Below are 27,593 nucleotides of genomic sequence, written 5' to 3' on the forward strand. Positions count from 1 at the left end.
TTAGCATATTACGTTGATACATTTTAATTTACAAAATTAATAATTAATCTTATATTGCTATATTGCGCCCATGATTGAAACTAAAAAAAATACCCAAATGACTAGTCTGAGTGGAGCGAGACTAGACCAATGCAAAATGGCTGTCTGTGTTGTGGACGCTATCATATCATAGCCATGATAGCGTGAATGAATGCGGTGGCATGGACCCGAAAACTGTCGAAGTTTTCGCAATTTTCTTGTCAAGATACATGCATCTTGGTTATAACTTGGTTGTAACTTTTGTTAAGCCTATGCACTGTCGCCGTCGGCAGGCTAGCTACGAAACGTGTCAAAATAGTACGTCACTATCCGAGGCATTTTTTTTTTTTTTTGCACTGAAGCCACACATAAGGCGCACCGCACGATAAGGCGCACCACCCGATTTTGGCCGATTTTAAGGATTTTGCCCGCGCCTTATGGTCCGAAAAATACGGTACTTTTGATAATTCTTTCACAAATTTTTGCTATTATACTTGTTAGAGAGACTGGTCTATAGTTGGTAGGTTCTTCTTTATTTCCTCCTTTATATATAGGTACTATATTTGCTTTTTTCCAATCTTCTGGAACTTTTCCTTCTTTCAAGGAACTATTTAGTATGCTATGTATTTTGTCTGCCAGTTCATTCCTGCATTCTTTCAGTATCCAGTTAGCTATTTCATCTGGTCCATGCGATTTTCTGACATCAAGATTACTCAAGTGTGTCAATATTTCATTCTTTGTTACTTCTATTTCTTCCATAGGGGGGACTTTCTCTTTCCATTCGTTCTCTTCAGGTTGTATGTTCTCCCTTGTAAACACCGATTTAAAATGTTTGTTCATAATTTCTGCCATTTCCATTTCCTCATTGTATTCAACTCCCTCCTGTCTTAATTTCTCCAAGTCTTGTTTGTTTTTCAGTTTGTTTACAAATCTGTAGAATAGTTTTGGTTGATCTTTACACTTTTCTATGATATCTTTTTCATATTTTCTCTTTTCCTCTCTGCACATTTGTACATATTCATTTCTATAACAGGTATATATTTTCCATTTTTCAGGTCTTCTGTCTTTTTTCCATCTGGTCCAGGCTTTGTCTCTTTTGTCTTTTAACTTCCTACAGCTTTTGTTGTACCAGCATTTTACATATTCTTTTTCTTGTTTTTGTCTTGGGACATACTTTTCCACTCCTTTTTTGTAAAATTTTGTCAAAATATTCCATTTCTCTTCTACTGTTGTTTCTTCTTTGTATATTTCTTCCCAGTTTTCCTTTTGAAAGAATTCTCTTATTTTATCAAAGTTTGTTTTTTCATACATCATTCTTCCTTTTCTATATTGTTCATTTCTTTTCATATATTTTTCTTCATTAAGTTCCAGTTCAATCAATATGTGGTCACTTTTACTTATTGGTGTTTTATATTCAATTTTGTCCACTATTCTAGGTTCGGATGTAATTACTAGGTCTAGTTTCGATGGCTCTTCTTCATTTCTATACCTAGTGTTCTCCTGTATCCATTGTGTCATTGTATGGTCAGTAACCATCTCGAGTAGAGCGTTTCCCCATGAGCCGTCTCCACCCTTTACTGTCATTTCTTCCCAGTAGATTTCTTTGCAATTAAAGTCGCCCATCATAACTATTTTTCCTCCCTCTTCCATTATCTTGTTTAATGTTATCTTTGTGTCCTCTAACATACTTTTATGTTCACTCTCTTCCCATGAGGCTGTTTTCGGGGGCACATAATTTATCACAAACTTTCTGTTCTTCTTATCTCTGTCTTCTACTTCCATCATTATCATCTCTACTGTATTCTTTCCATATGTGACACACTTCACGTTTATATCCTTCTTAGTCAGGAACATAACTCCACCCCCTTCCTTTTTCACTCTGTTTCTAATCCAATAATTATATGCATCATGTCCTACACTGTTGGGTGGTAGTGGACCTTTTAATTTTGTTTCTACAATTCCCATTATGTCTGGTTCTTTTTCTTTCAAATAATCATTCAGCTCATTCAATCCTGTTATTAATCCATCTATATTTGTGTAAGACACTCTTAGTTTTCTGCCACTTCCATTGTGTTCTCTGTTTCCCTTTTGTTTTTCTCTTGTATGTCGACTTTCTTTAGTTTCATATTCACTACTCTCCAATAGAATCTCTCTTTTTCTGACTCCGTTCTTATCTCGTTTTTTTTCCTTTGCTTCAAGTCTTTTCTGTTTTTCTTCCTCTCTTTCCTCTTTATTCATTTCCCTTTTTATCCATACTTTTTTATATTGTTCACTTGTTGCTAGTTTCCCTGTTTTGGATAAGATATTCTCAGCTGTAGTTTGTGACCTGAATTTAATCTTAATTAGTCTGGTCTTGTCTGTACTATATTTCCCAAATCTGAAATTCTCTTCGATTTGTTTCATTATTTCTGGTTCATCTTCCTGAACTAATTCTAGTAAATTTCTTACTTTTTCATTTTCCTCTTTGATTCTTGTGGTTCTATCTGGGTTATGTTTCTCTTCCATTCCTAATATAATTATACATTTCTTTCTGTCTGCTAAGTCTCTTACTATATTCTCCTTCTGTCTCATCACTATAATAACTGAGTTTTCAGTTTGTTCATTCATTTGCTGTCTGATTATGTCAGTGAATGCAACTTTGCTATTTTCTTGAATTTTTTTCCAACCCTCCTTGTTCTCCTTATTATTCTCTTTTAAGACTTTATTCTCATCTTTTACTTCTTTTAACTGTTTTTTTAATTCTTCAATTTCCTTAGTTAAGTTTTTGTTCGCCTTCTCTAGTTCTTCCAATTTTTCAACCCTCCGTATAATGTTGTTAACATGACCGAACCTACGCTCCAAGTCCTCGATCATCTTATCGACCTTCTCTTCTAGTCTTGTCAGTCGGGGGGGGGTTTGTGTCCCCCCCCACCCTCTTTAAATCCCTGGAAAAATTCTCATCACTTTCTACTGTATTGCTCTTATCTATACTTCTAATCTTTACATTTTTATTAGACATTTCATCGTCGCTCAGCTGGTTGGGGGGTCGTTTGTTTACCTTTCGCCTGTCTGCCTGGGCCAAGTCCTCTCCTTCCTCATTTCCTTCCATTTCCCTCAGCAATCCCTCCCCTTCTCCTCTTTACCTACTTTCCCACTACCCCACAAGCAATTTCCCCCCACCCTGTAAATACAATAGGCACTTCTCTTTGCGTTGGGATCCATGAAACTTCAATTATCTTCAGAACGTCTTCTAAGCCGTCAGAACGTCTTCTAAGCCGTCCGTTCGTTGAAGTGTGTGTGTGTGTATTCACTTGGTCTTTTGGATCACGTGTTCGACTCGTGATCGACAGCTATTTCCCTCCTGGAAGAGAGCTCAGAGCTCGTAGGTCCGATCTGTGTGTGTGTATTTACCTAGTTGTATTTACCTAGTTGTATTTTACGGGAAGGGGAGCTATGCTCGTGGGGTCCCGTCTTCATATCTCATTATATCTAAACTATTTTTAAATTCATGTATTGTTTTTGCACACACCACTTTCTCATCTAACTTGTTCCAACTGTCTATTGCTCTGTGAGGAAAGCTGTTCTTTTTAAAATCTCTTCTATAGCTGTCTTTTTTTATTTTCTTTCCGTGTCCTCTTGTATTTCTGTCATCCCATTTTATCAGATTCTCTCTATCAGTAATTTCTATGCCTTTCATGATTCTGTAAATAGCTATCAAATCTCCTCTCTCTCTTCTTTGCTCTAGTGTCTGTAGTTTAAGTTTTTGTAGTCTCTCTTCATATGATAGTTTTGAGAGTGTTGGTGCCAGTTTTGTAATTGCTCTTTGTATTCTTTCAAGTTTTTTTATACATTTTTTTGTACTTGGTGACCATATCGTTGCTGCATATTCCAATCTTGGTCTTATCAGGGTGATTAGGATTTTCCTCACCATTTCTTCATCCAGGTATGTAAATGCCACTTTGATTGTTCTTATTAAATTATAAGTTTCTCCAAAAATCTTATTTATATGTTTCTCAGGTGACATATTATTCATAACAATGACTCCCAGGTCCTTCTCATTTTCTAATTTTTTTATTCCTTCTTCTCCCAAATTATATGATCCTGCTATTCTGTTTTTGCTTTTTCCAAATTCCATTATACTACACTTTTTTGTATTGAACTCCATCTCCCACTTCCTACTCCATTCTTGTACTTTATTTAGATCCCTCTGTAGTGATTCACAATCTTCTTCAGTTTTCACTCTTTTCAGTAGTTTTGCATCATCTGCAAAGAAGCTCATATAGCTTTCAATTCCTTCATCCATATCATTAATATATATAGCAAACATTATTGGGGCCAGAACTGTTCCCTGCGGGACACCGCTTATTACTTCATTCCATTTTGAGTGCTGATCTCTTATCACTACTCTCATTTTTCTTTCTTGCAAAAAGTCTTCCATCCAATTTAGCAATTTACCTTGTATTCCTCCTTCATATTCTAATTTCTTAAGCAACTTCTTATGTGGTACTTTGTCAAAAGCTTTTTTTAGGTCTAGAAATGCACAATCAGCCCATCCATCTCTTTCTTGTATTATATCTATTAGCCTTGAATAGAAACATATTAAATTGGTGACGCATGACCGTCCTTGTCTGAATCCAAATTGCCTTGGATTTAGTACGTTGTTTTTTTCCAAGTATTTTACCCATCTACTTTTGATAATTCTTTCACAAATTTTTGCTATTGTACTTGTTAGAGAGACTGGTCTATAATTGGTAGGTTCTTCTTTATTTCCTCCTTTATATATAGGTACTATATTTGCTTTTTTCCAATCTTCTGGAACTTTTCCTTCTTTTAAGGAACTGCTTATTATGCTATGTATTTTGTCTGCCAGTTCATTCCTGCATTCTTTCAGAATCCAGTTTGCTATTTCATCTGGCCCATGCGATTTTCTGACATCAAAATTACCCAAGTGTGTCAATATTTCATTCTTTGTTACTTCTATTTCTTCCATAGGGGGGACTTTTTCTTTCCACTCAATCTCTTCAGGTTGTATATTTTCCCTTGTAAACACTGATTTAAAATGTTTGTTCATAATTTCTGCCATTTCCATTTCCTCAGTGTATTCAACTCCTCCTTGTCTCAATTTCTCCAAGTCTTGTTTGTTTTTCAGTTTATTGTTTACAAATCTGTAGAATAGTTTTGGTTGATCTTTACACTTTTCTATAACATCTTTTTCATATTTTCTTTTTTTCTCTCTGCACTTTTGTACATATTCATTTCTATAACCAGTATATATTTTCCATTTTTCAGGTCTTCTGTCTTTTTTCCATCTGGTCCAGGCTTTGTCTCTTTTGTCTTTTAACTCCCTACAACTTTTGTTGTACCAGCATTTTACATATTCTTTTTCTTGTTTTTGTCTTGGGACATACTTTTCCACTCCTTTTTTGTAAATTTTTGTCAAAATATTCCATTTCTCTTCCACTGATGTTTCTTCTTTGTATATTTCTTCCCAGTTTTCTTGTTGGAAGAATTCTCTTATTTTATCAAAGTTTGTTTTTTCATACATCATTCTTCCTTTTCTATATTGTTCATTTCTTTTCATATATTTTTCTTCATTAAGTTCCAGTTCAATCAATATGTGGTCACTTTTACCTATTGGTGTTTTATATTCAATCTTGTCCACTATTCTAGGTTCAGATGTAATTATTAAGTCTAGCCTCGATGGTTCTTCTTCATTTCTATACCTAGTGTTCTCTTGTATCCATTGTGTCATTGAATGGTCAGTAATCATCTCAAGTAGAGCATTTCCCCATGAGTCATCACCACTCTTTACTGTCATTTCTTCCCAGCAGATTTCTTTGCAATTAAAGTCGCCCATCATAACTATTCTTCCTCCATCTTCCATTATTTTAGTTAATGCTATCTTTGTGTCCTCTAACATACTTTTATATTCACTCTCCTCCCATGAGGCTGTTTTCGGAGGCACATAATTGATCACAAATTTTCTGCTCTTCTTATCTCTGTCTTCCACTTCTATCATAATCATCTCTACTGTATTCTTTCCATATATGACTCCTTTCACGTTTATATCCTTCTTAGTCAGGAACATAACTCCACCCCCTTGCTTTTTCTCTCTGTTTCTAATCCAATAATTGTATGCATCATGTCCTACACTGTTGGGTGGTAGTGGGCCTTTTAATTTTGTTTCTACAATTCCCATTATGTCCGGTTCTTTTTCTTTCAAATAATCATTCAGCTCATTCACTCCTGTTATTAATCCATCTATATTTGTGTAAGACACTCTTAGTTTTCTGCCACTTCCATTGTGTTCTCTGTTTCCCTTATGTTTTTCTTTTGTATGTCGAACTTCCTTAGTTTCATGTTCACTACTCTCCAATAGAATCTCTCTTTCTCTGACTCCGTTCTGTTCTCGTTTTTTGTCTTAGCTTCCAGTCTTTTCTGCTTTTCTTCCTCTCTTTCCTCTTTATTCATTTCTCTTTTTATCCATATCTTTTTGTGTTGTTCACTTGTTGCTAGTTTCCCTGTTTTGGATAAGATATTCTCTGCCGTTGTTTGTGACTTGAATTTAATCTTAATTGGTCTGGTCTTGTCTGTGCTATACTTTCCGAGTCTAAATTTCTCTTCGATTTGTTTCATAATTCCTGGTTCATCTTCCTGAACTGATTCTAGTAATTGGCTTACTTTTTCATTTTCCTCTTTGATTCTTGTGGTTCTATCTGTGTTGTGTTTCTCTTCCATTCCTAATATAATTATACATTTCTTCTTGTCTGCTAAATCCCTTACTATATTCTCCTTTTGTCTCATCACTTTAATAACTGAGTCTTCAGTATGTTCTTTCAATTGCTGTTTGACTATGTCAGTGAATGAAATCTTATTTCCTTCTTGGGTTTGCTTCCAATTTTTACTTTCTTTAGCTATTGTTTCTCTGTTTTCTTTACTATTCTTCTTCAATTCCTCATTCTCCCCCTTTACCTCTCTTAACTGTCTTTTTAGTTCTTCTATTTCATCAGTTAAGTTTTTATTCGCCTTTTCCAGTTCTTCCAATCTTTCAACCCTTTTTAAAATGGTGTTCATATGACCTAACCTACTCTCCAAGTCCTCGATCACCTTATCAACCTTCTTCTCTAGTCTTGTCAGTCGGGGGGGGTTTGTGTCCCCCCCACTCTCTTTAAATCCCTTGAAAATATTCTCATCACTTTCTGCTATATTGCTCCTATCTATACCTCTAATCTTCACATTCCTATTAGACATGTTATCATCCAACTCGTCTTGGGGTCTTTTGTCTACCCGGCGGCCCGTCAGGGCCATTTCCTCCACCTCCTCATTACCTTCCATTTCCCCAGCAATCCCTCCCCCTCTCCTCTTTCCTTACTTTCCCACTACCTCACGAGCAATTTCCCCCCCCCCCCTGCAAATACAAAAAGGCACTTCTCTTTGCGTTGGTATCCACAATCTGCACTTTTCTTCAGAGCGTTCTTCAAGCCGTCCGTTCGTTGAAAGTGTGTGTGTGCGTGTGTGTATTTACCTAGTTGTAAATACACACACACAGTGTGTGTGTATTTAACTAGTTGTATTTACCTAGTTGTATTTTATGGGAAGGGGAGCTATGCTCGTGGTGTCTTGTATTTTATGGGAAGGGGAGCTATGCTCGTGGTGTCCCGTCTTCATATCTCGTTTTATCTAAACTATTTTTAAATTCATGTATTGTTTTTGCACACACCACTTTCTCATCTAACTTGTTCCAACTGTCTATTACTCTGTGAGGAAAGCTGTTCTTTTTCAGATCTCTTCTATAGCCGTCTTTTTTTATTTTCTTTCCGTGTCCTTTCCATGACATCCCATTTTATCAGATTCTCTCTATCAGTAATTTCTATGCCTTTCATGATTCTGTAAATAGCTATCAAATCTCCTCTCTCTCTTCTTTGCTCTAGTGTCTGTAGTTCAAGTTTTGCTAGTCTCTCTTCATATGATAGTTTTGAGAGTGTTGGTGCCAATTTTGTAATTGCTCTTTGTATTCTTTCAAGTTTTTTTATACATTTTTTTTGTACTTGGTGACCATATCGTTGCTGCATATTCCAATCTTGGTCTTATCAGGGTGATTAGGATTTTCTTCATCCAGGTATGTAAATGCAACTTTGATTGTTCTTATTAAATTATAAGTTTCTCCAAAAATCTTATTTATATGTTTCTCAGGTGACATATTATTCATAACAATGACTCCCAGGTCCTTTTCGTTTTCTACTTTTTTTATTCCTTCTTCTCCCAATTTATATGCTCCTGTTATTCTGTTTTTGCTTTTTCCAAATTCCATTATACTACACTTTTTTGTATTGAACCCCATCTTCCACTTCCTACTCCATTCCTGTACTTTATTTAGATCACTCTGTAGTAATTCACAATCTTCTTCCGTTTTCACTCTTTTCAGTAGTTTTGCATCATCTGCAAAGAAGCTCATATAGCTTTCAATTCCTTCATCCATATCATTAATATATATAGCAAACATTATTGGGGCCAGAACTGTTCCTTGCGGAACACCGCTTGTTACTTCATCCCATTTTGAGTGTTTGTCTCTTATCACTACTCTCATTTACTTTTCTTGCAAAAAGTCTTCCATCCAATTAAGCAGTTTGCCCTGTATTCTTCCTTCAGATTCTGATTTCTTAACCTCTTCAGTACGGGCCTTAAATCTCGCGGGCAGCAGCCAATGCCAGCCGTACGACGTGTCGTAATAATACTCGCATCACAAAATATAGTCACCGCTTATATCGATCGTTCTCTCTTTCACCCGTGAATTTTGATAACCATAGAAAATGTGAATACATTCAGTTTAGAGAGTATGTCATTACGGAGGGGCAACTACAATAAATATAATCAAGAAGCTGATATGGCAGCCTCGCGTATCCAATTGCTCCTCATGACGCCTACATATGCGGCACCGTATGGAAGGGGTTAAGCAACTTCTTATGTGGTACTTTGTCAAAAGCTTTTTTTAGGTCTAGAAATGCACAATCAGCCCATCCATCTCTTTCTTGTATTATATCTATCAGCCTTGAATAGAAACATTAAATTGGTGACGCATGATCGTCCTTGTCTGAATCCAAATTGCCTTGGATTTAAAACATTGTTTTTTTCTAAATATTTTACCCACCTACTTTTGACAATTCTTTCACAAATTTTTGCTATTGTACTTGTTAGACTGGTCTATAGTTGGTAGGGTCTTCTTTATTACCTCCTTTATATATAGGTACTATATTTGCTTTTTTCCAATCTTCTGGAACTTTTCCTTCTTTCAAGGAACTGTTTATTATGCTATGTATTTTGTCTGCCAGTTCATTCCTGCATTCTTTCAAAATCCAGTTTGCTATTTCATCTGGTCCATGCGATTTTCTGACATCAAGATTACTCAAGTGTTTCAATATTTCGTTCTTTGTTACTTCTATTTCTTTCATGGGAGGGACTTTCTCTTTCCATTCGATCTCTTCAGGTTGTATGTTCTCCCTTGTAAACACTGATTTAATATGTTTGTTCATAATTTCCGCCATTTCAATTTCCTCTGTGTATTCAACTCCTCCTTGTCTTAATTTCTCCAAGTCTTGTTTGTTTTTCAATTTGTTGTTTACAAATCTATAAAATAGTTTTGGTTGATCTTTACACTTTTCTATGACATCTTTTTCATATTTTCTCTTTTCCTCTCTGCACGTTTGTACATATTCATTTCTATAACGGGTATATATTTTCCATTTTTCAGCCCTTCTGTCTTTTTTCCATCTGGTCCAAGCTTTGTCTCTTTTGACTTTTAACTCCCTACAACTTTTATTGTACCAGCATTTTACATATTCTTTTTCTTGTTTTTGTCTTGGGACATACTTTTCCACTCCTTTTTTTGTAAAATTTTGTCAAAATATTCCATTTCTCTTCTACTGTTGTTTCTTCTTTGTATATTTCTTCCCAGTTTTCTTTTTGAAAGAATTCTCTTATTTTATCAAAGTTTGTTTTTTCATACATCATTCTTCCTTTTCTGTATTGTTCATTTCTTTTCATATATTTTTCTTCATTTAGTTCCAGTTCAATCAATATGTGGTCACTTTTACTTATGGTGTTTTATATTCAAACTTGTCCACTATTCTAAGTTCAGATGTAATTGTTAGGTCTAGTCTCGATGGTTCTTCCTCATTTCTATACCTAGTGTTCTCCTGTATCCACTGTGTCATTGTGTTGTCAGTAATCATCTCAAGAAGAGCGTTTCCCCATGAGCCGTCTCTACCCTTTACTGTCATCTCTTCCCAGCAGATTTCTTTGCAATTAAAGTCGCCCATCATATCTATTCTTCCTCCATCTTCCATTATCTTATTTGATGTTATCTTTGTGTCCTCTAACATACTTTTATGTTCACTCTCTTCCCATGAGGCTGTTTTCGGAGGCACATAATTTATCACAAACTTTCTGCTCTTCTTATCTCTGTCTTCCACTTCGATCATAATCATCTCTACTGTATTCTTTCCATATGTGACACACCTCACGTTTATATCCTTCTTAGTCAGGAACATAACTCCACCCCCTTGCTTTGTCTCTCTGTTTCTAATCCAATAATTATATGCATCATGTCCTACACTGTTGGTGGTAGTGGACCTTTTAATTATGTTTCTACAATTCCCATTATGTCTGGTTCTTTTTCCTTCAAATAATCATTCAGCTCATTCAATCCTGTTATTAATCCATCTATAATTATGTAAGACACTCTTAGCTTTCTGCCACATCCATTGTGTTCTCTGTTTCCCTTTTGTTTTTCTCTTGTATGTCGAATTTCCTTAGTTTCATATTCATTACTCTCCAATAGAATCTCTCTTTTTCTCTGTTCTGTTCTCGTTTTTTTCCTTAGCTTCAAGTCTTTTCTCTTTTTCTTCCTTTCTTTCCTCTTTATTCATTTCCCTTTTTATCCATACCTTTTTATATTGTTCATTTGTTGCTAGTTTCCCTGTTTTGGATAAGATATTCTCTGCCGTCGTTTGTGACCTGAATTTAATCTTAATTGGTCTGGTCTTATCTGTACTATACTTTCCGAATCTGAACTTCTCTTCGATTTGTTTCATTATTTCTGGTTCATCTTCCTGAACTAATTGTAGTAAACTGTTTACTTTTTCATTTTCCTCTTTGATTCTTGAGGTTCTATCTGGGTTATGTTTCTCTTCCATTCATAATATAATTATACATTTCTTTTTGTCTGCTAAGTCTCTTACAATATTCTCCTTCTGTCTCATCATTTTGATAACTGAGTCTTCAGTTTGTTCTTTCATTTGCTGTTTAATTATATCAGTAAATGCAACTTTACTGTTTTCTTGGATTGTCTTCCAACCCTTAGCTTCTTTAGCTACGGCCTCTTTGTTTTCTTTACTATTCCTCTTTAATTCTTCATTCTCCTCTTTTACTTCTTTTAACTGTCTTTTTAGTTTTTCTATTTCCTTAATTAAGTTTTTGTTTGCCCTCTCTAGTGCTTCCAATCTTTCAACCCTTTCAGCCATTTTTGACATTCTACCGAACCTACTCTCCCAATGTTCAGTCATTTGTTCAAGTTTTTCTTCGAGTCTTGCCAGTCGGGGGAGGTTGGTATCCTCCCCCCCCCTCCTTAAATCCCTGGAAATTATTATCCTCACCTTCTATTGTGCTACTCATATCTATGTTTCTAATCTTTACATTTTTGTTAGACCCTTCATCGTCACTAAACTGGTCCGGGCCTCTTTTGTTTACATGGCATCTGCCTGCCTGGGCCAAGTCCTCTCCTTCCTCATTTCCTTCAATTTCCCTCAGTAATCCCTCCCCTTCTCCTTTTTCCTCATTTTCCCACTACACCACGAGCAATTCCGCCCCCCCTGTAAATACAATAGGTACTTCCTTTGCTTTGGGATCCACGAAAATTTCATTTTTTCTTCAGAACGTCCTCTACGCCGTCCGTTAGGTGGAGTGTGTATTTACCTAGTTGTATTTTACGGGAAGGGGAGCTATGCTCGTGGGGTCCCGTTTTCATATCTCATTTTATCTAAACTATTTTTAAATTCATGTATTGTTTTTGCACACACCACTTTCTCATCTAACTTGTTCCAACTGTCTATTACTCTGTGAGGAAAGCTGTTCTTTTTCAAATCTCTTCTATAGCTGTCTTTTTTTATTTTCTTTCCGTGTCCTCTAGTATTTCTGTCATCCCATTTTATCAGATTCTCTATCAGTAATTTCTATGCCTTTCATGATTCTGTAAATAGCTATCAAATCTCCTCTCTCTTCTTTGCTCTAGTGTCTGTAGTTCAAGTTTTTCTAGTCTCTCTTCATATGTTTTGTTTTGAGAGTGTTGGTGCCAATTTTGTAATTGCTCTTTGTATTCTTTCAAGTTTTTTTATACATTTTTTTGTACTTGGTGACCATATCGTTGCTGCATATTCCAATCTTGGTCTTATCAGGGTGATTAGGATTTTCTTCACCATTTCTTCATCCAGGTATGTAAATGCAACTTTGATTGTTCTTATTAGATTATAAGTTTCTCCAAAAATCTTATTTATATGTTTCTCAGGTGACATATTATTCATAACAATGACTCCCAGGTCCTTCTCATTTTCTACTTTTTTTATTCCTTCTTCTCCCAATTTATATGCTCCTGTTATTCTGTTTTTGCTTTTTCCAAATTCCATTATACTACACTTTTTTGTATTGAACTCCATCTCCCATTTCCTACTCCATTCTTGTACCTTATTTAGATCTCTCTGTAGTGATTCACAATCTTCTTCAGTTTTCACTCTTTTCAGTAGTTTTGCATCATCTGCAAAGAACCTCATATAGCTTTCTATTCCTTCATCCATATCATTAATATATATAGCAAACATTATTGGGGCCAGAACTGTTCCCTGCGGAACACCGGTCATTACTTCATCCCATTTTGAGTGTTGGTTTCTTATCACTACTCTCATTTTTCTTTCTTGCAAAAAGTCCTCCATCCAATTTAGTAGTTTGCCCTGTATTCCTCCTTCAGTTTCTAATTTCTTTAACAACTTCTTATGTGGTACTTTGTCAAAAGCTTTCTTTAGATCTAAAAATGCACAGTCCGCCCATCCATCTCTTTCTTGTATTATATCTATTAGCCTTGAATAGAAACATACTAAATTGGTGATGCATGATCGTCCTTGTCTGAATCCAAATTGCCTTGGATTTAACACTTTGTTTTTTTCTAAATATTTTACCCATCTACTTTTGATAATTCTTTCACAAATTTTTGCTATTGTACTTGTTAGAGAGACTGGTCTATAGTTGGTAGGTTCTTCTTTATTTCCTCCCTTGTATATAGGTACTATATTTGCTTTTTTCCGATCTTCTGGAACTTTTCCTTCTTTCAAGGAACTATTTAGTATGCTATGTATTTTGTCTGCCAGTTCATTCCTGCATTCTTTTAGTATCCAGTTTGCTATTTCATCTGGTCCATGCAATTTTCTGACATCAAAATTATTCAAGTGTGTTAATATTTCATTCTTTGTTACTTCTATTTCTTCCATAGGGTGGACTTTCTCTTTCCATTCGTTCTCTTCAGGTTGTATGTTCTCCCTTGTAAACACCGATTTAAAATGTTTGTTCATAATTTCCGCCATTTCCATTTCCTCAGTGTATTCAACTCCCTCCTGTCTTAATTTCTCCAAGTCTTGTTTGTTTTTCCGTTTATTGTTTACAAATCTGTAGAATAGTTTCGGTTGATCTTTACACTTTTCTATGATATCTTTTTCATAGTTTCTCTTTTCCTCTCTGCACATTTGTACATATTCATTTCTATAGCAGGTATATATTTTCCATTTTTCAGGTCTTCTGTCTTTTTTCCATCTGGTCCAGGCTTTGTCTCTTTTGTCTTTTAACTCCCTACAGCTTTTGTTGTACCAGCATTTTACATATTCTTTTTCTTGTTTTTGTCTTGGGACATACTTTTCCACTCCTTTTTTGTAAATTTTTGTCAAAATATTCCATTTCTCTTCTACTGTTGTTTCTTCTTTGTATATTTCTTCCCAGTTTTCCTTTTGAAAGAATTCTCTTATTTTATCAAAGTTTGTTTTTTCATACATCATTCTTCCTTTTCTGTATTGTTCATTTCTTTTCATATATTTTTCTTCATTAAGTTCCAGTTCAATCAATATGTGGTCACTTTTACTTATTGGTGTTTTATATTCAATTTTGTCCACTATTCTAGGTTCGGATGTAATTACTAGGTCTAGTTTCGATGGCTCTTCTTCATTTCTATACCTAGTGTTCTCCTGTATCCATTGTGTCATTGTATGGTCAGTAACCATCTCGAGTAGAGCGTTTCCCCATGAGCCGTCTCCACCCTTTACTGTCATTTCTTCCCAGCAGATTTCTTTGCAATTAAAGTCGCCCATCATAACTATTTTTCCTCCCTCTTCCATTATCTTGTTTAATGTTATCTTTGTGTCCTCTAACATACTTTTATGTTCACTCTCTTCCCATGAGGCTGTTTTTGGGGGCACATAATTTATCACAAACTTTCTGTTCTTCTTATCTCTGTCTTCTACTTCCATCATTATCATCTCTACTGTATTCTTTCCATATGTGACACACTTCACGTTTATATCCTTCTTAGTCAGGAACATAACTCCACCCCCTTCCTTTTTCACTCTGTTTCTAATCCAATAATTATATGCATCATGTCCTACACTGTTGGGTGGTAGTGGACCTTTTAATTTTGTTTCTACAATTCCCATTATGTCTGGTTCTTTTTCTTTCAAATAATCATTCAGCTCATTCAATCCTGTTATTAATCCATCTATATTTGTGTAAGACACTCTTAGTTTTCTGCCACTTCCATTGTGTTCTCTGTTTCCCTTTTGTTTTTCTCGTGTGTCGACTTTCTTTAGTTTCATATTCACTACTCTCCAATAGAATCTCTCTTTTTCTGACTCCGTTCTTATCTCGTTTTTTTCCTTTGCTTCAAGTCTTTTCTGTTTTTCTTCCTCTCTTTCCTCTTTATTCATTTCCCTTTTTATCCATACTTTTTTATATTGTTCACTTGTTGCTAGTTTCCCTGTTTTGGATAAGATATTCTCAGCCGTAGTTTGTAACCTGAATTTAATCTTGATTGGTCTGGTCTTGTCTGTACTATATTTCCCAAATCTGAAATTCTCTTCGATTTGTTTCATTATTTCTGGTTCATCTTCCTGAACTAATTCTAGTAAATTTCTTACTTTTTCATTTTCCTTTTTGATTCTTGTGGTTCTATCTGGGTTATGTTTCTCTTCCATTCCTAATATAATTATACATTTCTTTTTGTCTGCTAAGTCTCTTACTATATTCTCCTTCTGTCTCATCACTTTAATAACTGAGTTTTCAGTTTGTTCATTCATTTGCTGTCTGATTATGTCAGTGAATGCAACCTTGCTATTTTCATGAATTTATTTCCAACCCTCCTTGTTCTCCTTATTATTCTCCTTTAAGACTTTATTCTCATCTTTTACTTCTTTTAACTGTTTTTTTAATTCTTCAATTTCCTTAGTTAAGTTTTTGTTCGCCTTCTCTAGTTCTTCCAATTTTTCAACTCTTCGTATAATACTGTCAACATGACCGAACCTACGCTCCAAGTCCTCGATCATCTTATCGACCTTCTCTTCTAGTCTTGTCAGTCGGGGGGGGGGGGGGGGGGGGGGGGGGGGGGGGGGGTGTTGTGTTCCCCCCACCCTCTTTAAATCCCTGGAATATATTCTCATCACTTTCTACTGTATTGCTCTTGTCTATACTTCTAATCTTTACATTTTTATTAGACATTTCATCGTCATCGGGAGGCCTTTTGTTTACCTTTCGCCTGTCTGCCTGGGCCAAGTCTACTCCTTCCTCATTTCCTTCCATTTCCCTCAGTAATCCCTCCCCCTTTCCTCTTTCCCTACTTTCCTACTACTCCACGAGCAATTTCCCCCCCACCCTGTAAATACAATAGGCACTTCTCTTTGCGTTGGGATCCACAAACTTCAATTCTCTTCAGAACGTGTTCTAAGCCGTCCATTCGTTGAAGTGTGTGTGTGTGTGTGTGTGTGCACATGTATGTGGTGTATGTATGTGGCGTTTGTGGCATATGTTGTTTATGTGTATATACATGTGTGCATGTGGCGTATGTTGTTTATGCGTATATACATGTGTGCATGTGGTGTATATGTGTATGTGGCATATATACATATGTGTGTGTATGTATATGTGTGTGTATGTGGCGTATGTATGTGTGAGTGGCGTGTGTGTGTGTGTGCGTGCATGCGTGTATGTGTGTGTTCACATGTACAAGTAACCATGTACGTGCGTGTGTCTGTGTTCGTATTTGTGTGTACATGCACGCGCATTCACAACATACACTGGTTGTCTAACACGTGTCTACGTGTGCGTGTCTACACGTGTGTAAGCGTGTATATGTCTGTTTTTGATCTCCCAAACCACCATCGCCAGTAACAACAAGAACCTCATAAGAGAAATTAAGACACGACAAACGCAGTCATTATCAGACTTATTAGTTGTGTTCCAAACGAAAGAAACATTACACTTCAACAGGTTAGGGCGGTTAAATTTCATGATAGCACGGCGCATGTGGTGGAAGCGACAAGCTAAAGCTTGTTGGCTACCCCCCTACCACTCCCTACTTCCCCTCTCCTCCCCTCCCTCCCTCCTGCATCAGTACCCGGAAGTTGACACGTAACCGCAGGCAGCCACCCGCGGCTGTACATAATGACCGCGTTATATGAGGATCGACTGTATATGGTAAAATAGAAAGCAGTCACCACAAATGTTTGCGATGTTGCCGCGTGTGTGCGTATGCGTGCCCGACTCGGCACGAATTTTAAAACGGTTCTCTACATTTGAGATGGTTTTGAAATAAAATCCGCATATGATTGAATCCATGTTATTCGAATCCGCGTTATTTGAGGGACTCCTGTATCTTATTTAACCCCTTCCATACGGTGCCGCACACGTAGGCGTCATGGACTTAGATCTCGGTGGCAGCAGCCAATGCCAGCCGTACGACGTGTCGTAATAATACTCGCATCATAAAATATAGTCACCGCTTATATCGATCGTTCTCTCTTCACCCGTGAATTTTGATAACCATAGAAAATGCGATAACAAAAGAATTAGAAAGAATGTCATTATGGAGGGGCGACTACAATAAATATAATCAAGACGCCGATATGGCAGCCTCGCGAATACACTCGCTCCCCATGACGCCTACGTGTGCGGCACCGTATGGAAGGGGTTAAAGTTACGATAGGCGTGGTTCGAAGTTTCAGGGTAGGCTCCTGAATTGAAAGAAAATAACATCTCGAGGGAAAGTTCCCGAACCGAGGTAAGCCCTAATATTCCCAATAATAATTACCACACTATGGAGCAAAGAAGAGAGGTGACCTACTGACCATCTACAGAATTATTAAGGGCACATAAATACTCGATGGAGAGGACTTGTTAAATTGAGACAAGAGAAACAAAAGAGGAAATGGAAAGAAAATAAAAAACATACCTACAGAAGAGATCTGAAAAAAAAAAAAAAAAGTTTTCCACATAGTGGTGGACACTTAGAACAAACTGGACAAAAAAAATTGTGTGCACAAAAACCATTCATGAGTTTAAGAGCAAACTAGACACTACGAGATACAAAGGTTGGACACCACAAGCGTAGCTCCCCTTCCAGCAAAATACAACTAGGTAAATACATGCCAAGAAATATCAAAACAATACCCAAATACCTATACCACACACAAATACTCTCTTCTCTTCCTCCACAACCACCACACACCAGCCTCCAGAACCATATCCATAATCATATCACTCACTGCTCCATCAACATACTGAAAGACAATACAATACTGCATGCCAGATCCCCTGATATCCACCTCTCTGATTCCTCTCTCCCCTAAAAGGACAGAGTTCACCTGGCCAGACTGCAGTACAGCCACCATCCACCCCTTAAAAACTCCCAGAAGAGGCTGGATGACTGCATCGCAGATAACTGTCTAAGATGTAACACTTTACCCCATACAACACATTATGGATGACTGCATTGTACACAATCAAACACACCAACAACACAAGATACACTCTATAAGGGATTTGTGGGAAAACCCTGATCCAGCTGTGGTATTCCTCAGGGAGACATGACTGCTTGGCCAGACAGTCTAGGGAATGACAAGAACAACAAGGATAAAGATGAAACAGGAGTAGAGGAAGGATGAGTATGCTTCAGGGAGGAAAAGCTATCTATCTGTAAACCAAATTATTCTTCTCCATTACAAAGGAGGTAACCAAGTCAAGAGGCAAGTACCCACTCTCACCCATTCCACTCCCATCCACCACCCTTTCCTCCCTCTCATCTCAGCTCCTCATGGATGATGGGTGATCCCTGTATCCCATCCATTGCCCTGGGTCAGAACCAATGCAACAAGATACAGCACATCCACAGCAAGGTTGCTTCACTTAATCAGCAACCCCCCCCTTTTGTCCCCTCATGCAGATAAAAGAGAAGACGGGGAAGTGCTAAAGTGTACAAAAATTATATGTGGGATGAGGAGGATAGAAGGGATCAGGAGAGGTAACAAATGGTGGGATGAAAAGGTGAAACTGGTGGTGGCTGAAAAGAAGTGAGCATGTGAAGAACGATTGTAAAGAAGAAATAGGAAAGCATATGAGAAGTATAGAATAAAGTCAAAATGCAGTGTTTGAGGCAATGGAGAGAGTAGATGTAAGGAGGGATAGGTGTTTGACAGAGAATTCTGACAAGAATAAAAGATATTTTAGAAGAAAGTGAAGAGTGGCAGGGGGGTCAGGTAGAGAAGTGAAGGTAAAGGGTGCAGATGGACAGGTGCTACTGGAGAAGTGGGCAGTCAGGGAAAGATGGGTAGAGTTTTTCATGGAATTATTGAGCAGTACCTGCCAATATTATTATCATCATCTAATCATACACTTACCTCCAGTTTTCACATCATCACCTTCAGTAATATCATCTTCTGTTTTTACCTCACTACTGGTGGTCAAATTCTTAACTTCTTCACCATCCATAACTTCAAAGTCAAAGGTTTGTCTTTGTTTCTTTTTGGATCTTTTAGAGGCCTTCCCTCTATTTACCTCTGCAACAGGGGGGCTAACATTTTCTACTGGTTGAGAACTGTTATTTTTCTTCTTTTTCTTCTTTTTAGATGATTTTGTTGTAGTCACAGATTCCTCTTCACCTAAAAATTATGTGAAAAATGCATATCAAAATAATATAGGAATTCTAATCATTGGAGAACTTAGTAATAATAGGGTGCAAAGGAAGTAAAATTGGTTCTAAAAAGGACCTAGGAGTAATCATCACCAAAGACATGCCCCCAAACAAGCAGATAAACAAAATAGTTGGAGAAACCTACAATTTACTAAGATCAATAAAGTTGGCTTTTAATTACTTGGATGAGGTAATGGTAAAGAAAATACTAATCACACAGATAAGATCAAGATTGGAGTATGATGCAACGGACACCCACTACAAAAAAGAATATAAGGAAAATAGAAACAATCCAAAGAGCAACAACAAAGATGGTTCCAACATTTTCAAAATTGACATTCAAGCAAAGATTGTCTAAACTGGAACTACCAACACTGGAACAAAGAAGAGAAAGCGGCAATCTATTGGCTATTTACAGAATCATGAAAGGCATGGAAATCCTTGACAGAGAAGACTTATTAAAGTGGGATAGAGGAAAAACAAGGGGACATGAAAAGAAACTCAAAAAGGATAGTTATAGAAGAGATCTAGAAAAAAAAAAAAAAAATCCACAGAGTGGTGGATGTCTGGAACAAATTGGACAAAACAATAGTGCGTACAAACACCATACAAGAATTTAAGCACAAGCTAGATGTTGCGATACAAAGACGGGTCATCACAAGCATAGCTCCCATTCCTGTATAATACAACTAGGTATAAATACACATTAAACCCCATTTCATGAAAACATTCTAGTTTAATAATCACAGCAATTCTTTACATCTTCACAGTACCATGACAAATCATACCAGTACATCAAAAGAATCACTCCCCAAAAAATCTATAAACACACCTGTAAATGGGAACACATACATAGGAAATGAGTAATGGATGACGAAAAAGGGGGAAAAACAAGAAATGAGGAGAAAGCAGTTATTAAAATTATGAGAGCAGGTAAGGCACCTGGGTTTGATGGGTATCATACAGTGTCTGAAGAGGGGAGGTACAGCGATGGTGGACTGGCTGGTGATATTGTTTAATGTTTGTCTCAGGGAAGGTAGAGTGCCGCAGGAAGAGAGGAGTGCCTGTATAGTTCCGCTTTACAAGGATAAGAGGATAAATGTGAGTGTAGTAGTTTCAAAGGGATCAGTTTGTTGAATGCAGTTGGGATAGCTTATGGGAGGGTTTTGATTGAGAGGATTAGGAGAGGAACAGAGGGAGTAATTGGTGAGGAAGAGTGAGTTGTGTGAATCAAATTTTTGTGGTAAGACAGATATGTGAAAAAGCTTGAGCAAAGGGTAAGGATGTTTTTTGGCCTTTATGGATCTGGAAAAGGCAACAGGGTAGACAGGTAGGCATTGTGGGCAGTTTTACAGATAAATGGGATCAGAGGAAAGTTGTTAAAGGCAGTCAAGAGTTTTTACAAGAGTAGTAGAGCCTGTGTTAGAATTAGAAATGGAGAGAGGAAGTGGTTTGAGATAAAGGTAGGACTTTGCCAGGGATGTATCATGTTGCCATGGCTGTTCAATATGTGGGAGGTAAAAGCAATGGTAATGGGCAGGGGATTGGAGACGGTTAAAGAAAATGGAGAAAAGTGGCAGGTAAGCCAGTTGTTTGCTGATGACACTGCACTAGTGGCAGGATCAGAGGAGAGATTGAAGAAGTTAGTGACAGAGTTTGAGATGGTGTGCAAAAGGAAAAGGTTGAAGGTTAATGTGGGTACAAGTAAGGTGATGAGGGTAGAGACATGGAACATAAGAAAAAAAAATAAATAAATAAATAAATAAATAAATGTGTCTGAGATGAAATGTCTGAGAAGTATGATAGAGGTTACAAGGCTGGATACAGTGAAAAGCGAGAGCTAGGGTGGAAAAGATGGGAGACAGGGTTGATGAAAGAGAATTGGGATGGTTTGGACACTTGGAAAGAATGAGTGAAGAAAGTTTAGTAAGTGGAAGGCAGAGGTGGGTGGAGTGAAGATAAGGGGATGACCAAGGATGAGATGGATAGATGGGTTAAAAGGGGCATTGAGCAATAGGGAGATGTCTGTTGAGGAAGGGAGACGGCAGAAAATAGGGGTGAGTAGAGAATGGCTGTGTATGGATGATACTGTGATACATGGAAGGGAGTAGGTAGGGGATGGGGGGGGGTTAGGCAGTGGTTATGTATTTACCTAGTTGTATCTTATGGGAAGGGGAGCTATGCTCATGGTGTCCTGTCTTTGTATCTCACAGTGTCTAGTTTGCTCTTAAATTTGTGTATGGTTTTTTGCACACACTTATGTTTTTTCCAGTTTGTTCCAGACATCCACCACTCTGTGCAGATAGCCATTTTTTCAGGTTTCTTCTATAACTGTCTTTTATGAGTCTTTTCATGTCCCCTTGTATTTCTCTTATCTCAATTTAGTAAGTCCTCTCTATCAAGGACTTCCAAACCTTTCATGATTCTGTAGATGGTCAGCAGGTCTTCTTTCTCTTCTTTGTTCCAGAGTTGGTAAATTCAGTTCTGATAATCTCTCCTCATATGACAGGTTTGAAAGTGTTGGGGCCATCTTCGTAGTGAATGATATTTTGATTTTGACACAGCCCAAAGAGATTTCTCCCTGTCTTCAATGTTACTGCAAGAGGGGACGGAAAGGGGGGGTTGCCGATTAAATGAAGCAGCCTTGCTGTGGATGTGCTGTCTTCCTGCATTGCTTCTGACCCAGGGTGATGGGTGAGATGTAGGGATGACCTGTCACCAGGAGGAGCCAAGATGAGAGGAAGGGAAGGAGGGGTGGTGAATGGGGGGTGGAATGGGTGGAGATGAAATAGGTGGGAGTGGAATTATGCCTCTTGACGTTGGCTACCTCCCTTGGTATATGTCTGTATAAATGGGAACAGTCTTACAAAACATTAAATCATTGCACAGTGCATAGGTGTGGAAGACCCAGCTATGGATGCACAGGGCCAAAAGTAACCACCTCAGAGGCAAGAAAATAATTCTAAAAATCTTACTTTGTGATTCGAGTTGTTCATCTAATAGATCATGTTTCTCATCCTGTATATATAACTCATCTTCTAACTGCATCTCAGATTTGAGAATTTCCAGGTTTTCCTTGTGCTTCTTGGACCGTTCATGGTTGGCAAATCTTGAAATGATACAAAAAAAAAAAAAAAAAAAAAAAAAAAAAAAAAAAAAAAAAAAAAAAAAAAAAAAAAAAAAAAAAAAAAAAAAAAAAAAAAAAAAAAAAAAAAAAAAAAATCATATTCACATTTACAAATTCACTACATACAGTGTTCACTTCCAAAATTACAAGAGAATTTAAATACTTATTTTCAAATTTGAGGAAAAGATTATTGATAATCTCAGATAATTTATCACAGGTTTCCTTGAATATTTTCTTAACCACTTCAGTATAATAATGCCTATGTAGGCGTCATGAGGCACGAATGGGTACACAAGGATCCCGGCATTGGTGTCTTGACTATTTCTTGTAGTTGTACATGAGTTACCCCCAGATTATGTGAACTAGTTTGATCATGCTTTCTGTGTTTATTACTCAGAATAAAAGAGAACAAGTAAGACAGCAGTGACCTTATATTTTATAACACCAGTAGTGTGATGCAGTGTACATATGGCAGCCGATGCTGAGTGAAAGAATTTGACTCATACTAAAATGGTTAAAGGAATATCATCAAATGTTTTGAATAAAGATAACAATACTTACGCCTTGTCACTTTTAAAGAATTTATTACATGCTGCACAATACAGGTCATCCATAATTTCTCCATCAACTTCTTCTTCGCAAGACACTTCTCCATTCTCTTCGCCCTCACAAGCTTCACTACTTCCTATTACAGTATCCCTCATTCTAGCTTCTAATTCCTGAAAATATGATGGACTCCAAGCTGTTGTTATAGTTGCTGTTTTGCTTTTCATTCCTTTCCATCTAATCAACTGTTACCTACATAGCAAGATGGCTGGGCATTACAAAAAGCCTTTCCCCCTTATAATGGGGTGGCTGAGTCAAATCATATACCCATCCTACACCCACCCAAGGGCAAGGGAGAGTAAAAGCCTCACCCCTTTCACTGTATTTAAATATGTCCCTCTCTCACTCTCAATTAAATCAGATATCAATGAAATTAACTTGTAAAATCAAATCAAAAGTTATTCTCACCCTCTGTCCAATAAGTTATTACCTATAAAATATGGTGGCTAAGTACATGTGAGGGATGTCCTTTCACTCCTTCCTGCTCAAACCATGCAAAGATTGTACCTCATAAATTTCCAAATAATCCTCCCAATCCATCCCCATTGCATTCCTGTCATGAAACAGGCCATCACCTTAGTTTAGTCAAAGTTTCACTTTTCATTTTTATTTCATTAACCTTATGTACCATTGACATAACTTGCATCAATAGTGGAATCAATAGCAAAATTTACATGAAGAAAATAAAAAATATTAATAGATTTTATTAAATCTGTATAAAAACCCTGACACTACTGGCAATGTCAATATTAACCTATTTCATAAACAAGCATGCCTACCTCTAACAAGCTTTCGTATTCAGCCATATTTTCCTTTTCCCTCTCCATAGTTTCCTCCAGCATCTTCTTCCTTTCTTCCCTATGCTTTTTTTGGAGAGCTTCTTGTTTCCGTGCATTTTCAGCTACTTTCTCTTCTAACATTTTCTGAAATATGCAAGTAAATATAAAATACTTTAAGGGACTTGAGAATATATCCACCCTGTACAGCCAAATATATAATACCTGCATTACAGCTGAAGAATAATGAAAGATATTCAGGATATGAATGAAAGGAAGTTCCCCAGCTAAATGAAACTACCTGTCAGCAGCCAGAAAAAATGTATAGTTGATTGCTATGTCAGGGCTGTGTAATGTTACCAAGGCTGTTCAATGTGTACATGGATCAGATGGTATAGGAGGTAAAAACAAGGGTAATGGGCAAGGGATTGGAGATGATTAGAGATAGTGGAGAGAAGTGGGAGGTGAGCCAATTGTTGTTTGCTAAGAACACTTGTGGCAGGGTCATGAGGGATTAAGGTAGTTTGTGGCAGAGATTGGGAAGGAATCCAATAGGAGAAACTTGAAGGTAAATGTGGGTAAAAGTAAGGTGATGAGATCTACAAGGGGAAATGATGGCAGTGAGTTGGAAGTAAATCTTAAAGGAGAGAGGCTGGAGGCAGGAAAAGGAAGAGTGGGGGTGGAGGTAAACTGTAAAGTGAGAAAAGCAAGTAAATGTCTTGGGGGATTGAAGTGTTGTGAGAAATAGGCATCTGGGAATGGATGCAAAGAGAAGATTATAGGATGGGGTGATCATGCCTGATACTGTACAGGGGTGGAGACTTGGAATTTAAAAGAGGCTGAATAGAGAAGTTTAAACGTGTTTGAGATAAAGTGTATGAGAAGTATGATTGGGGTTACAAGGTTGCACAGAGTATTCTTGTGAGTCCCCCCTCTCCATCCCCTCATGCAGAAATGGAGAAGATTGGGAGAAATCCCTTAGGGCTGTGTCAATTAATTTTTCACACATATTCACCCCCCATCCCCCCTCATGCATCATAGCATCATCCATACACAACCATTCTCCATTAAACCCTATCTTCTGTCCTCTTTTTTGTGTTATCCTCAGCATTTGTAATTATTAATTTTGAACTTTAAGTTCTTTTCATTATCTGCACTTCATGTATACTGATTCAATGCCAAATAAAATTATTATTATTATTATTACCTCCCATTCTTCCTCAATAGACATTCCGCTCTTTCCCAATGCCCCTTTTACCCCATCCATCCATCTCATCCTTGGTCGCCCCATTATGTTCACTCCTTCTACCTCTACCTTCCACACCTCTTTTACTAATCTTTCTTCACTCATTCTTTCCATGTGTCCAAACAATCCCAACACTCACCAACCCTACCTCCCAACTCCCTTTCCACCCCTGTTCTCCTCATCTCCTAATTTCTCACTCTATCCAGCCTAGTAACCCCTATCATACTTCTCAGACACCTCACCTCAAACACAAATTCCTCCTCTCTTATGTTCCATGTTTCTGCCCCATACAGTGCTGTCGGCACAATCACTCCTTCTTCTTTGCACTCTTTTAGAATCCAATCTGCAATTCCATCCGGGCCATGTGATTTCTTGACATCAAGATTTGATAGATGTTCCAATATTTCTTTTTGTGTTATTGTTATCTCTCTCATGGGAGATCGCCTTACATTACCTTCGTCCCAATATTGGGCTTTCTCTCTAGTGAAGACAGATTTGAAGTGATTATTCATGACTTTGGCCATTTCTAATTCTTCTGTGTATTCAAGGGAATATAGAATACACAGAAGAACTAGAAATGGCTGAAGTCATGAATAATCACTTCAAATCTGTCTTCACTAGAGAGAAAGCACAATATTGGGACGAAGGTAATGAGAGGTGATCTCCCCCCATGAGCGAGATAACAATAACACAAAAAGAAATATTGGAACATCTATCAAATCTTGACGTCAGGAAATCACATGGCCTGGATGGAATTGCAAATTAGATTCTAAAAGAATACAAAGAAGAACTAACAGACAAAATACATAACAAGTTGCTCACTTAAAGAAGGAAAAATACCAAAAGACTGGAAAAATGCTAACATTGTACCAATATATAAAGGAGGAAACATGGAAGAACCAACTAACTACAAGCCAGTCTCACTAACAAGCACTATAGCCAAAATTTGTGAGAAAATCATCAAGAATAGATGGGTAAAACACCTGGAAGACAATAATATAATAAACCCAAGACAATTTGGGTTCAGACAAGGAAGATCATGTACCACAAACTTAATATGTTTCTACTCAAGATTAAAGGACATAGTGCAAGAAAGGAATGAATGGGCTGATTGTGCCTTCCTGGACTTACAAAAAACTTTTGACAAAGTACCACACAAAAAATTATTAAAAAAAATTGGAACATATTGGAGGGATACAAGGGAACCTGCTAAAATGGATGTAAGACTTCCTGATTGGTAGAAAGATGAGAGTAGTGCTCAGAGAAAAATATTCAGGTTGGAAAGAGATGATCAGTGGAGTGCTGCAAGGATCTGTACTAGCTCCAATAATGTTTGCTATTTATGTGAATGACATGGATGATGATGTGAAATGTTACATGAGCTTCTTGGCAGACTATGCCAAACTGTTAAGGAAAGTACATACATACATATACCAAGGCTTTTTCCCCCTTCCAAGGGAGGTAGCCAAAAAGGGAAAGGCATAAAAACACTCCCACCCATTTCATCTCTAAATACACTCCACACCCCTCCCACCCTTCCTCTCATCTGAGCACCTCCTGGATGACGGGTCATCCCTGCACCCTGCCCACCGCCCTGGGTCAGAAGCAGTGTCGCAAGACACAGTACATCCACAGCGAGGCCGCTTCATTTAATCGGCGACCCCCCCTCTCCGTCCCCCTTTGCATATAAGGCGAGGACGGGGAGAAATCCCTTCGGGCTGCGTCAAAATTTACTCACACATACTACCCCACCCCCCACTTCCCCGCCCATTCCTCCTCATGCAGTCACAACATCATCCATATACAACCATTCTCCACTCACCTCTGTCTTCCGTCCTCTCCCTTCCTTCCTCAACAGACATTCCCCTCTTCCCCAAAGCCCCCTTCACCCCATCCATCCACCTCATCCTAGGACGTCCCCTCATGTTCACTCCCTCCACATCTGCCTTCCATACCTCTTTTACTAGTCTTTCTTCACTCATTCTTTCCATGTGTCCAAACCATCCTAATATTCTTTCATCAACCCTATCTCCCAAATCCTTTTTCACCCCTGTTCTCCTCCTCACCTCCTCATTTCTCACTCTATCTAGCCTAGTAACCCCCACCATACTTCTCAGACACCTCATCTCAAACACATTCAAACTCCTTCTCTCTTCTTCTCTTATGTTCCACATTTCTGCCCCATACAGTGCTGTTGGCACAATCACTCCTTCATACAGTCTCCTCTTTGCATCCATTCCCAAATGTCTATTCCTCATTACACTCTTTAAACCACCAAGGCATTTACTCGCTTCTCTCAATCTACATTCTACCTCCACCTTCACTCCACCTTTTCCTGCTACACTTGCACCCAAGTATCTAAAACTATCCACTTCCTCCAGTCGCTCTCCCTTAATGTTCACTTCCAGTCTACTGCCACTTTCACCCCTTGTACATCTCATCACCTTACTTTTACCCACATTTATCTTTAGCTTTCTTCTATCACATACTCTCCCAAACTCTGCCACCAGCTTCCTCAAACCCTCCTCTGACCCTGAGTAAAAACTGAAAAGGATTGCAAATCACTGCAGGAAGACC

The 27,593-nt window shown here is 37.6% G+C and overlaps 1 protein-coding gene across 5 annotated transcripts in view; it reads right to left on the minus strand.

Annotated features, from left to right (window-relative positions):
• LOC143038544 (dnaJ homolog subfamily C member 21) overlaps positions 1 to 27,593 on the minus strand; it is a 232,255-nt gene that overhangs the window by 39,021 nt on the left and 165,641 nt on the right. For 4 of the 5 annotated variants that reach the window (XR_012967578.1, XM_076207873.1, XM_076207875.1 and 1 more), the window contains 4 exons: positions 23,774 to 23,917; positions 22,950 to 23,107; positions 22,237 to 22,370; positions 18,969 to 19,229 (listed from right to left, as the gene is read on the minus strand). Coding sequence is in view for 4 of the 5 variants with exons in the window: in XM_076207873.1 (XP_076063988.1) it covers positions 18,969 to 19,229; positions 22,237 to 22,370; positions 22,950 to 23,107; positions 23,774 to 23,917 (697 nt within the window). In the remaining variant the exon portion in view is untranslated. The remainder of the gene's footprint in view (positions 1 to 18,968; positions 19,230 to 22,236; positions 22,371 to 22,949; positions 23,108 to 23,773; positions 23,918 to 27,593) is intronic. The other variant, XM_076207874.1, reaches the window with a different exon arrangement.

Source organism: Oratosquilla oratoria, chromosome 24 (genome assembly GCF_046742065.1).
Source record: "Oratosquilla oratoria isolate Oo_2021 chromosome 24, ASM4674206v1, whole genome shotgun sequence".
In the NCBI taxonomy this organism is placed as follows: domain Eukaryota; kingdom Metazoa; phylum Arthropoda; class Malacostraca; order Stomatopoda; family Squillidae; genus Oratosquilla; species Oratosquilla oratoria.